At 45.3% G+C, this 13,908-nt stretch overlaps 1 protein-coding gene across 5 annotated transcripts in view; it reads left to right on the top strand.

Moving 5' to 3' along the window:
- Positions 1-13,908, top strand: part of LOC144479228 (solute carrier family 12 member 7-like) — a 265,054-nt gene that overhangs the window by 224,857 nt on the left and 26,289 nt on the right. For all 5 annotated transcript variants that reach the window (XM_078197896.1, XM_078197911.1, XM_078197927.1 and 2 more), the window contains exons 19-21: positions 5,447-5,616; positions 6,418-6,549; positions 10,853-10,960. In XM_078197896.1, the coding sequence (XP_078054022.1) occupies positions 5,447-5,616; positions 6,418-6,549; positions 10,853-10,960 (410 nt within the window). The remainder of the gene's footprint in view (positions 1-5,446; positions 5,617-6,417; positions 6,550-10,852; positions 10,961-13,908) is intronic.

A 13,908-nucleotide genomic window follows, 5' to 3' on the forward strand; every position in this document is an offset into this window, starting at 1 on the left:
TAATAGCCACTTGTGTGACATCTTATCGAATACCTTGTGAAATTTCAAATACACTACATCCACTGGCTCCCTCTGAGCCATCCTACTAGTTACATCCTCGCAAATTCCCAACTGATTTTACAAATAAAATTTCCCTTTCAGAAGTCTGCTGTTTAATTATATTATGGTTTTCGAAGTACACCTGTTACTGTGTCTCTCATAATTGATTCTAGCATTTTGCCAATTACTGATGTTAGACTAACTGATCTATAGTTTGCTGGTTTCTCTCTCCCTCTTAAATGTTTGTGACTTTCCAGACCTTGGAAACAGATTTAGATTCTGGGGAACGCTGGAAGATCAGTACCAATACATCCACTATCTCTGCAGCTATCTCTGAGAATGCCAGGGTGCAAGTCATCTCCAAGGGATTTGTCACTACTTAGTACTGGAGAGATTAAATGGAACAATTTCTTTACATACACTGACTGCTTTAAATTCCTCATTCTGGCTAATCCCTTGGTTTCCCATTACTTTTGGAATGTTTTTAGTGTTTTCACACCGAGGACAGATGCAAAGTATTTGTTTAATGTCTTCCAAATCCTAATGTCCCGTTATAATTTTAACCTGTCTCTGCCTCTATGGTACATGTTTACTTTCACTCATCTCTTCCTATTTACATGCCGACAGAAACTTTTCTTGTCTCTTTTTGAGTGGCTTCTTGGTCTACTCTTAATCTCTTTTCTTGTCGATTTCTTGGGACTCCTTTGCTGAATTCCAAAATCCTCCAAATTCTCAGGCTTACGGCTATTTTGACAAAGCATAAGATGCTTCCTTTGATTGAACACCAGATTTAACTCCTCACTAATCATAGCTGCACCACACATTTGTGTCTGAAAAGAATGTGTATTTGTTGTAAATTATGTATTAATTATTTAAGTGCTAGCCATTGCTTGTAATTTATTTTGATAGTTTTCTCCAATCTATCTGAGTCAATTTGGCTTTCTTCCTCAAGTTTGCTTTGTTCAGACTTAAGACTTTTGGACTTAGCTAGAATCACAGAATCCCTACAGTGCAGAAGGAGGCCATTCGGCCCATTGAGTCTGCACCAACCACAATCCCACCCAGGCCCTATTCCCGTAACCCCATATATTTACCCTGCTAATCCACCTGGCACTAGGGCCAATTTTGCATGGCCAATCAACCTAACCCGCACATCTTTGGACTGTGGAAGGAAACCAGAGCACCTGGAGGAAACCCACGCAGATACGGGGAGAAAATGCAAATTCCACACAGACAGTGACCCGAGGCCAGAATTGAACCCGGGTCTCTGGCACTTTGACACAGCAGTGTTAACTACTGTGCCACCATGCCACCCAAAACTAATTGACTTTTCTTTTGTACCTTTTGGTACTTCTAATCAAAAAGCCAATTAAGTCCAATCATGGTCCCCGCATGAGGGACAAGGCAGGTCCAAGCTGACGAGACAAGGATATTGCATCCCATCTTGGGCTCGATCAAACAAGATGCCAGCTGACAGGATGAGGCATCACACCCCCTCCTGGGCTTGATTTAATGCTTCATCTTAGCCAAAAGGTCGCGATAGCTTTGAAAAATTACATCAGGTAAAGCCTCGGTTTACCCTCATTGGCTACCCTGATCGCTTACTCTGGGGAAAACCATGATCGCAGATGTCAGCACACCCCCCTGTGCAATGGGCTAACTTCATCCCCTGCCTGATTGTGGTTTCACCTCTGCTCGGACTTAACTAATTGACTTACAAACTTCTTAAAATTCTATCATGTTGTGATCGCTCTCCCATTCAGGCCCCTTTATTATAAGATTATTAGTTAATCCTTTTTCACTGCACATTACTAGAGTCAAAATAATCTGTCCTCTAGTTAGTTTCTCAGCCTAGGAAAACTATCTTGTATATATTCCACGAATTCACCCTCCACACTGTTACTGCAAATTAGCTTTGCTCACTCGATTATGTAAAGTTAAACTTCCCCACGATTACTGTATTACCCTTATTGTGTGCACTTCTAATTTTCTGTTTTATACTCTGTTCTGCACTATAACTATCATTAGGGGCCTATAAATAACACCCACCAATATGTTCTGCCACTGGCTTTTTGTTAGCTCCATCCAAACTAATTCTGCTGTTTCTGAGCTAAAATCATAGAATCCCTGCAATGACACTGCTGCCTCTCAGCGCCAGGCACCCAGGTTCAATTCCAGTCTTGAGTGACTGTCTGTGCAGAGTTTGCACATTCTCCTTGTGTCCACGTGGGTTTCCTCCGGGTGTCCCGGTTTCCTCCCACTAAGATGTGTAGGTTCGACGCATTGGCCATGCTAAATTGCCCCAAGATGTGTAGGTTAGGGGGATTAGCAGGGTAAAAACATGGGGTTTTTGGCCCATCTTGTATGCACTGACTCAACATCTTGCCCAGCCACCTCTCCCACCCCCCCCCCCCCCCCCCCCCTTCTCAGCAACCCCATGTTTTTACCCTATTACATTACTATGTGGGTGGTACTGTACTCTGTACGTTGCTGCCTGGGCGGGACTGCGCTCTGTACGTTGCTGCCTGGGCGGGACTGTGCTCTGTGCGTTGCTGCCTGGACGGGATTGCGCTCTGTACGTTGCTGCCTGGGCGGGATTGCGCTCTGTACGTTGCTGCCTGGGCGGGACTGCGCTCTGTGCGTTGCTGTCTTGGCGGGACTGCGCGCTGTACGTTGTTGCCTTGGTGGGACTGCACTCTGTACGTTGCTGCCTGGGCGGTCCTGCGCTCTGTACGTTGCTGCATGGGCGGTGCTGCGCTCTGTACATTGCTGCGTGGGCGGTACTGCGCTCTGTACGTTGCTGCCTTGGTGGGACTGCGCTCTGTACGTTGCTGTGTGGGCGGTGCTGCGCTCTGTACGTTGCTGTGTGGGCGGTGCTGCGCTCTGTACGTTGCTGTGTGGGCGGTGCTGCGCTCTGTACGTTGCTGTGTGGGCGGTGCTGCGCTCTGTACGTTGCTGTGTGGGCGGTGCTGCGCTCTGTACATTGCTGTGTGGGCGGGACTGTGCGCTGTACGTTGCTGCGTGGGCGGTCCTGCGCGCTGTACGTTGCTGCGTGGGCGGTCCTGCGCTCTGTACGTTGCTGCATGGGCGGTGCTGCGCTCTGTACATTGCTGTGTGGGCGGTACTGCGCTCTGTGCGTTGCTCCCTGGGCGGTACTGTACTCAGTCCCTCACTAACCCTATATATGTTAGACCCATATACTATATCTCCCCACAAGTCTTTATCCAATGTATTTTAAGTGATTATAATTTCTCTTATGTCTTACATTGTTATTACCATTGGCCATTTATATTGTTATTACTATATTATCACGATCCCATTTCCCCTCTCTTCCTCCATTTCAAAGTTTCAGATGTTCTGGTGGCTTTTTACCCCTTTCCTATCTTACCCACAGTACTGTCTGAGGACTGGCAGGCTCTGTAGCTGCCTGTTCTTTCTGTAGACTTGGAGGTTGTTCTGGCATCTGGGTATTTTTTCCATTCTTTTCTTTCATTCTTTTGTGTCAGTTCAGCTGTCATGCTGGTTGTTGGGGTGGACGAACATTGTGCTCGTCTCTTTCTTGGATCTTTTTCCTTTTCATTCACCGTGTGGGTCATTGCCACATATATGGAAGTTCGTTCCAATTTGTATTCCCAATTTTAGCCAAATGTTTGATTACTTCTTTTCCAGTTGTTTTCAAAGCTTGTTGGCTTTTTCATTCAGCTCCACAACTCCTCCGGTAAGTTGAGTTGTCTTTGCTGCAGAAACTTCACCTGGGCATTCCGTTTCTTCCGGAATGTTTCTTGCATGGTCACTCCCTGCTGTTCAGAATCTTTTGACTCAATCATTAGATCCTCAATGTGTTTCTTAGAATTTCCCTTCCCTGCTTTCAAGGTCTGGATTTGCTCCTCCATACTGTGCATCTCATCCATCCTGCAGTTCAGGCTGGATCAGAGTTCAACAGTTCCATCAGTTTTGTTATCAGTTCTGCATTCGAGCATCAACATGGTGGCACAGTGGTTAGCACTGCTGCCTCAAAGCGCCAGGGATCCAGGTTCAATTCCCGGCATGACTGTCTGTGTGGAGTTTGCACGTTCTCCCCGTGTCTGCATGGGTTTCCTCCGGGTGCTCCGGTTTCCTCCCACAGCCCGAAAGATGTGCTGGTTAGGTGCATTGGCCGTGCTGAATTGCCCCTCAGTGTAACCGAACAGGTGCCGGAGTGTGGCAACCAGGGGATTTTCAGAGTAACTTCATTGCAGTGTTAGTGTAAGCCTACTTGTGATGCTAATAAATACACTTTAAAACTTGAGCAATTCTTTTGCATATTGTTAACATTGTTCTTGCTGCTTGCACAACATTTCTGATGCTTGAAATTGCTGAAGTTTTAATTGAAGAGCTATCTCTGTTGAATCTGCTTCTACAAGTTCATCATTTAAGCATTTCGAGCCCTCTATCAATTGGTCTCCGTCATACCTTTTAAACTGTAATGTGTTCTAAAGGTTGGGTGGCACAGTGGTTAGCACTGCTGCCTCACAGCACCAGGGACCCAGGTTCCATTCGGGTCACTGTCTGTGTGGAGTTTGCACATTCTCCCCGTGCCTGTATGGGTTTCCTCCGGGTGCTCCGGTTTCCTCCCACGGTCCAAAGATGTGCAAAATGAATTTAATGTCACTATGAAGGAACTGGAGACCCAGCTGGCAGAGAAGACACAGGAGTGTTCTACTTTCCAGGAGGAAGGCCAGAGCTACAAGAAAGAGACTGAAGCGCTGAAGAAAATGGTTGGACATTTTATAGAATAGAATCATAGAATCCTACAGTGCAGAAGGGAGTCATTCAGTCCAACATGTCTGCAGCAACAACAATCCCACCCAGGCCCTATCCCCATAACCCCATGCATTTACCCTAGCTAGTCCACCTGACACTAAGGGGCAATTTAGCATGGCCAATCCACCTAACCCGCACTCTATCGGACTGTGGGAGGAAACCGGAGCACCCGGAGGAAACTCTCTCAGACATGGGGAGAACATGCAAACTCCACACAGACAGTGACCCAAGCAGGGAATCAAACCCGAGTCCCTGGAGCTGTGAGGCAACAGTGCTAACCATTATGCCACCGTGCCAATAGAAGTCAACACAAATTGTTGTGGGTCTGGAGTTGCATGATTGCAGATATCTTTCCCTAAAGGACAATAGTGAACCAGATGGGGTTGTTTTTATAACATTCAATGATAGCTTCATGCGCATCATTACTGAGATTAGATTTAAATTCCCCATTTATTAATTGAACTCAAATTGCACCACCTGCTGTGGTGGGATTCAAACCCATCTCGCCAGAGCAGCGACCTGGGCCGCTGAGTTACTGGTCTAGTGATACCACTATACCACCGTCTCCCCCTGAAGCTAATACACAGATTTTGTCCCATTACAGACATGGTACGTGAAACGACAGCTGCTCACCAGGCGCTGCTGGTGACCAAGAACATAGATTCCTTCCCGACAAACCAGGAGCGGTTCGCCGGAGGCACCATCGATATCTGGTGGATTGTCCACGATGGGGGATTACTGATGTTACTGCCATTCCTCCTCAGTCAGCACAAGGTAACCTTTCTACACCTTTCAACAGATTCAGTCACAATGACTGGAAGTCTAACCGCTTGCTTCCAGTGTTACAAATGCAGCCTTGTCATCCATGCCTTTGATATCTCTAGGTTTGACCAATGCCAGTCTCCCATCTTGCACCCTTTGTAAACTTAAACTCCTCCAAACCCTGCCCGCATTCTATCTCGCAGAAAATACCATTTAACCATCAGTCCTGTGCTCATTGGTTTACATTAGCTCTGCTCTGACAATCCCTGGATTTTAAATTGTCCTCGTTCCTTTCAAAACCCTGCATTAGCCTAGCCCTTTACAATTACTGTAAACTCCTTCAGTGTATAAACATTTGAGATGTCTGAATTCCTCCCAGTTCTGGCACCTTTGTGCATTCCAAATTGCTTTCACCCCTCCATGGCCAACCACTCTCAGCAGCTGCTTAGGCTCCAAGCACCGCCGCTTCACAGCGCCAGGGACCCGGTTCGATTCCCGGCTTGGGTCACTGTCTGTGCAGAGTCTGCACCTTCTCACTATGTCTGCATGGGCTTCCTCCCACAGTCCAAAAGACAAGCTGGTCCGGTGCATTGGCCGTGCTAAATTCTCCCTCAGTGTACCCGAACAGGCGCCGGAGTGTGGCGACTCTGGGATTTTCACAGTAACTTCATTGCAACGTTAATGTAAGCCTACTTGTGACAATAATAAATAAATAGAAATAAACAACTTGTAAAATGTGACTAGGTTAAAGATGCTCTATAAATGCAAGTTGCTGTTTATAATAATGGTGACTGATAAGTGAATGTGTTGCAGGTTTGGAGGAAGTGCAAGATGCGCATCTTCACTGTCGCCCAGATAGATGACAACAGTATCCAGATGAAGAAGGATTTGCAGCTGTTCCTGTACCAACTCCGTCTCGACGCCGAGGTTGAGGTGGTGGAAATGGTAAGAACAGTCTGGCCATTACAGAATGCAAACAAAAGCCTACCAGCCGCGGGAACAGTCATTAGTTCCTATGATCTAATTGAATGAAAGAATAGGTTTGGGGGGGCATGTTCATGACCCTACGTTCCTAAGGTTTACCCCTTCCATTTGTTTTATGATGCCAGCCAAATTGAGTTGGGGACATTCAGTGAACTTCATAACAGTTCGGGTCCATAGAGATCTACCCATCCGACATTTGTTTTACTTGTACGAGCGGAGGAGGCTGAGGGGAGACTTAATAGAGGTTTATAAAATGATGAAGGGGATAGATAGAGTGAACGTTCAAAGACTATTTCCTCGGGTGGATGGAGCTATTACAAGGGGGCATAACTACAGGGTTCGTGGTGGGAGATTTAGGAAGGATATCAGAGGTAGGTTCTTTATGCAGAGAATGGTTGGGGTGTGGAATGGACTGCCTGCAGTGATAGTGGAGTCAGACACTTTAGGAACATTTAAGTGGCTATTGGATAGGCATAGGGAGTGGGATAGCTTGATCTTGGTTTCAGATAAAGCTCGGCACAACATCGTGGGTCGAAGGGCCTGTTCTGTGCTGTACTGTTCTATGTTCTATGACCATATTGGGTGATAATGAATCTTGAAGTATCAGTCTACATTTATTGGGGCACCATCCAATGGTGGGGTAGAAATTTTCTGGCTGCAATCATAGAAGCCCTACAGTGAAGAAGGAGGCCATTCGGCCCGTCTACACCGACTCTCCAACAGAGCGTCTTACGCAGGCCCTATTCCCATAACCCCACATTTTTACCCCACTCATCCCCCTAACCTACAAATCTTGGGAAACTAAGGGGCAATTTACCATGGCCAATCCACCTAATCTCGAGCCCAAAGGGATACTAGTGGGCACTTAGCATCTCCAAGCTGGGGTCCCTAAGGTTGACTCTAATTTGAGCCTCTTGCCTCTGGGTCATCTTCCGCTTCCTGTCCCACCTCCACAGGCAGCTCGCAACCAACCAATAAATCAAAGTTTTTAAATAAAGCACTCTCCATTGCTGCCACACTGACTGATGCTCAGCCAGCTTTAATGAGGTGGCCTAAAATGGGGTTTTGGAGTGCCCTTTGTTCGCATTTCCTGTTTCAGGTGCTTGCGAGGGATGCCTGAAAAATTACCTGACATAATTTCAGGTGAAACTTTGTTCTGCCCTTTGCAGTGCAGGATGCTGGTCCCTGAAAGATGACGGAAGTGCAGCCTTTACACCAGGATAGCAGTAGGCCATTCTGTCCCTTGAGCCTGTGCCACCATTCCATTAGATCAGGGTTGATCTGTGCCTCAATTTCATTTATGTACCTTTGCCTCAGAGCCCTGGATACTTTCATGTAACAAAATCTACTTGAAATTTTCAATTGACACGGCATCTACATCCATTTGGGAGAGTTCCGGATTGTCACTAAACTTTGTGATAAGTGTCATTATCATGGAATTTTTATGGCCCATCATGAGGTCATTTGGCCAATTGTATCTGTGCCAGCCATCAAGCACTTATCTATTCTGATCCTATTTTCCATCACATGTAGCCTTTCACTCATCTAAATACTTAATTAAATGTTGTGCTTTCTGACATTACTCCTTGAAAGGCTGAGCTCTAACTTTTAGGCTTTGTTCCCTTGCTCTGAACTCTCCCACCAGAATGAATGGGCAGCACGGTGGCACAGTGATTAGCACTGCTGCCTCACAGCGGCAAGGATCCGGGTTCGATTCCCGGCTTGGGTCACTGTCTGTGCGGAGTATGCACGTTCTCCTCGTGTCTGCATGGGTTTCCTCCAGTTGCTCCGGTTTCCTCCCACAGTCTGAAAGACGTGCTGGTTAGGTGTATTGGCCATGCTAAATTCTCTGTGTACCCGAACAGACGCCGGAGTGTGGCAACTAGGGAATTTTCTAGGGGCAAAAAACATTGGTGGGGGTGGTATCGAGACCACCAAACTGTAGCGGTAATGTTGGGAAAAGCATTAGAGAGAAAATCAGAGATGCATCTGTTAAAGGAACATTTGTGATTACGGGTGACTTTAATCTGCATATAGATTGGTAGAGTCAAATTAGTCACCGTACAATCGAAGAGGAATTTCTGGAGTGTATATGGGATGGTTTTCTGGAGCAATACATTGAGGAACCAACAAAGGGAACAGGCCATCTTGGACTGGGTGTTGTGCAATGAGAGAGGATTAGTTGGCAATTTAGTTAAGAGAACCTTTGGGGATGAATGACCATAATATAGTAGAATTCTTTGTCAAGGTGCAAAGTGATGCAGTTGATTCTGAGACCAGGGCCCCGAATCTCAATGAAGGTAACAATGATGGTTTGAGGCATGAATTCGCCATGGTGGACTGGGAAACATCATTGAAAGGAAAGACAGTGGATAGGCAATGGCAGGCATTTAAAGAACGAATAGGTGAACTCTCAAAGTTGTTTGTTCCTGTTTGGCACAAGAGTGGTAATTGAATTGTGACCAAACCATGGCTTACAAGAGAAATTCGAGATAGTATCAGATTCAAGGAAGAAGCATACAAATTGGCAAGAAAAAGCAATAGGCCTGAGGATTGGGGGCAGTTTAAAATTCAGGACCAAGGGACTGATTAAGAAGGGAAAAATAGAGTATGAAAGTAAGTTAGCGGGGAACATAACTGACTATAAAAGTTTCTATAGATATGTAAAGAGAAAAAGATTGACAAAAACAAATGTAGGCCCCTTACTCTCAAAAACGGGAGAATTCATAACAGAGAATAACGAAATGGCTGAGGAATTAAATTCATACTTTTCTTCAGTGCTCTGGTTTCGTCCCACAACCCAAAGATGTACAGGTTAGGTTGATTGGCCGTGCTAAATTGCCCCTTATGTCAGCGGGATTAGCAGGTTAAATACGTGGGGTTATGGGGATAGGGCCTGGATGGAATTTTTGTCGATGCAGGCTCAGTGGGCTAAATGGTCTCCTGCATTGTAATAATTCTATGATTCTTCTAAGCGTGCAGGAATAGCAGGTTGTAAAGAAGGCAAATGGTATGTTGGCCATCATAGCGAGAAGATTTGAATATAGGAATAGGGATGGTTTGCTGCCGTTATATAGGGTGTTGGTGAGGCCATACCTGGAGTATTGTGTGCAGTTTTGGTGTCCTTATCTGAGGAGGGTTGTCCTTGCTACATAGGGAGTATAGCGAAGGTTTACTAGGCTGATTCCTGGGATGGCAAGTCTGTCATATGAGGAAAGACTAAGTCGGTTAGGATTATGTTCACTGGAGTTGAGAAGAGTGGGAGGGGATCTCATAGAAACTTATAAAATTCTAACAGGGTTAGAGGGGGTAGATCCAGAAAGAATGTTCCCAATGGTGGGGGAGTCCAGAACTAGGGATCATAGTTTCCATAAGATAATGAAGGGGCTGGATAGGGTAGAGGTGGAGAGATTCTTTCCACTTAGAAAGGAAACTAGAACTAGAGGGCATAGCCTCAAAATAAAGGGGGGTCAGTTTAGGACAGAGTTGAGGAGGAACTTCTTCTCTCAGAGGGTGGTGAATCTCTGGAATTCTCTGCCCACTGAAGTGGTGGAGGCTACCTCGTTGAATATGTTTAAATCACGGATAGATGGATTCCTGATCGGTAAGGGAATTAGGGGTTATAGGGATCAGGCGGGTAAGTGGAACTGATCCACTTCAGATCAGCCATGATCTTATTGAATGGCGGGGCAGGCTCGAGGGGCTAGATGGCCTACTCCTGCTCCTATTTCTTATGTTCTTATGTTCTTATAAACCTTTTAGAATTGAGGTGAGGAAAAATTTCTTCAACAAGAAGATGGTAAATGTGTGGAATTCACTGTCAGAGGAAGTAGTTGAGGCCAAAACGTTGTCTGATTTCAAGAAAAAATTAGATATAGCTCTTGGGGCTAAAGGGATCAAGGAATATAGGGGGAACGGGGGGTCAGGATATTGAATTTGACGATCAAAATGAATGGTGGAGCAGGCTTGATGGCCTACTTCTGTTTCTAGTTTCTAGGTTTCACAGTAAGTACGTTGTGGTGTTAATGTAAGCCTACTTGTGACGCTAATTAATAAACAGTTTTTCTCTTTCTCTAACCTATTAAATCTCCTTCTCATTTTAACGTTCTTTGAATCTGCTGAACTCGGAGGAGAAGCTTAGGTTGTAACGGTCCTCATCGTTTCATGTACCACCGGTGAATTTAAGTTCCTGAACAAAGGCCAGCATGTCGGGTGTTTATTAGTGACTCTTTGGGGCTTTGTCCCTTTTTGTTTCAACTCCCAGCTGGACAATGATATTTCAGCCTTCACGTACGAGCGAACCTTGGTGATGGAGCAGAGATCACAGATGCTGAAACAGATGCAACTCTCCAAAAACGAAAGGGAGCGAGAGGTAAGCATGTTTTGGCTGCAAATCTGCTCACTACTGCCGAAGAAATGTACATCATTCTACTTGCAAAGAGCTCTCTCATGCCTGATGATGTTCGCACGAAACAGTATTTGTTTGCAGGTTCACAACATGTTTGTTGGGTTTTTTGTGTGTCAATTTCATAATGTTTTGCACAGTTCCTACTTTTACTCTAAGTGATACATAAATATATGTTTAAATGTCAGTCATGCTGCGTCAAGGTAGAAAATTATATTGAACACGCGACAGTAAAAGGTAAGGATTCTAGAAAGCAATTCCACTGGGTTATGGTTGAAACAAAACTGTGTTGACTGATTCCAAACAGTTTCTGCCAATAGCAGACGTGTGAATGAATAAACACAAATAATTACTGGGAGCCAATTGAACGATTGTTTGATGTCGTGAGGCCAATATTTTTGGTGAAGTTGGTGTAACCCACTCTGAATCATGGATTCATAATTGGGCGCTCACTGAGCTGCTGGTCCATTCTGAAGAAGTTGCAGGTTAATTTGGTTACAAACCATTTAGTTATAAACGACTCCTTGCATTTGGCAAACCCGGCTGGCCCTACACTGGAATGAATAAATGGGCGTGTGCAGGTTAAAAAGTCAGTCAAGTGCGAGTCCTCCAGGTAAAGGCCAGCTTCTCGTGGTCGACTGCATCTGGTGGCCTGATGCCATGGGAGAGGTGGTGGAAATGGTTAAAAACAGCCCAGTTATTACAGAACAGAAGCAAAACCCTACCAGTTGCAGGATCAGTCATTCACTTCCACAAATCGATTAAATGTTGGTTAAGTATTGGTTGACGGGTGGGATGGTGGCTCAGTGGTTAGCACTGCTGCCTCTCAGCGCCAGGGACCCGGGTTTGATTCCCGGCTTGGGTCACTGTGTGGAGTTTGCACGTTCTCCACGTGTCTGCGTGGGTTTCCTCCGGGTGTTCCGGTTTCCTCCCACAGTCCAGAGATGTGCGGGTTAGATTGATTGGCCATGCTAAAATGCCCCTTAGTGTCAGGGGGGCTAGCTAGAGTAAATGCATGTGGTTATGAGGATAAGGTCTGCGTGGGATTGTAGCCGATGCATACTCGTTGGGGTGAATGGCTTCCTTCTGCACTGTAGGATTCTATGATTGTGAAATGGATCTGTACCTTGCATCCTCCTGGGCCACTGTCGTCATTCCCAAATAAACTTCTGTCTATTGGGCTGGAGACGAGGCAATGACAACTGGAGCTACAATATAAGACTCGCACTCGCACTCTCACTCTCGTGGGATCGCTAGAAATCGCTCCCACGTATCACTGACTTCCTCATTCACTTCCAGCCTCATTTTCTGACATATTCGATAATTGACGCAAGTGTTTTATTGAAGCTTTTCACAATTCCACAAAGTGAAAATGACTGCAGTGCTACAAGGCACAAATTTGCCAATCGTGTAATTGTACCTGATTGTGGTAATTACATTTTATAGGCATAGTTTAAGTTTTACTTAACAAACGTCTACCACCCTTCAGTAACCAAGGGAATAAAGCAGCTCCAATTACTTAAACAAATCCTCACACATTCTCTGCTTTTTGTCTTCTCATTTTACCAACAAATGCAGAGGAAGGTTCACACACACACCAAGCATCTGCGTGATGACATTACAAACCAGAACACTGTCTTTTGCGTTTTTTTGATTTGCTGATCAGAAATGCAATTGGACACGTCAGGATTACCAATAGATCACGCGGTTAATAGCTGCCGTACGTACTGGAACATATTGTACTAGTCACTGCCGAAGGGTATGGTCTTTCAGATGAGACGTTAAATGGTCTGTCTGCTTGGATGTATAAGATCTCATGGCATTATTTGGGGCGGCATGGTAGCACAGTGCTTAGCACTGCTGCCTCACAGCACCAGAGACCTGGGTTAGATTCCCCGCTCCATGTGGAGTCTGCATGTTTTCCCCGCACCTGTGAGAGCTCCAGTTTCCTCCCACAGTCCGAAAGATGTGCTGGTTAGGTACATTGGCCATGCTAAATTCTACCTCTGTGTACCCAAACAGGTGCTGGGGTATGGTGACGAGGAGATTTTCACAGTAACTTCATTGCCATGTTAATGTTAGCCTACTTGTAACACCAGTAAATATACAAATATTTTGAAAAAGAGCAAAGATTCTGGCAAATATTTAACCCATAATCAGCATCACAAGTTTATCTGGGCATTATTATATCTCTTTATGGGAGTTTGCTTTTGGCTGCTGCATTTCCTATGTTAGAGCAATGATTTCCTTTCAGAACAGTCTTCGTTGGTTGCAAGGATGTATGAGAAATTCTATGTGAATACAATTCATATTACACTTAAAACCCATAATAGTGTTAACTGTGGGGTCCAATCTTAAAACTGCCTTGTGTAAAGGAGTAAGCATTCCACTACTGGGATGGTAATCTGGCAACAGATCATCTGACGTGTGTAGATCTCATGCGATGCACAACTACAGGGGTGACAGGTCATCCATTCCATCGGATTAACGCACGCACAGTGAAAATGAAAACTTATCCCAATGGGTCACACTTGGGAATGGTGATTTGGTTGTAAGTACTGTACGCAAATTGGCCAGCCAGTCTCAACTCCGTCCTATTCTCCTGTCAGCCTGGTCTTTCTGTTGACCACTTTTCCTTCATCAATTTTCTCTTTCAATCTTGGTCCCGCTGAGACAGAGTCCCCAGCCCTTGCCCACATGCAGCAGCTCCTGATTCTAGTTGTCTCCAGCTCCGGCAGACGCCAGGTGAGTATACAATAATGTGAATGCTCAAACCGAATGAATTGGAATCGGTTCACTGTAGAATCCTGGATCATGTGGGAGCTATGTAAGGAAAGCTACTATTAAACACTACAATTACAGTGAGGTTGTTTTGCACACAAGTGTGTGAGTTAATATATTTGCTGTAAACCTGG

Source organism: Mustelus asterias, chromosome 2, assembly GCF_964213995.1.
Source record: "Mustelus asterias chromosome 2, sMusAst1.hap1.1, whole genome shotgun sequence".
NCBI lineage: Eukaryota > Metazoa > Chordata > Chondrichthyes > Carcharhiniformes > Triakidae > Mustelus > Mustelus asterias.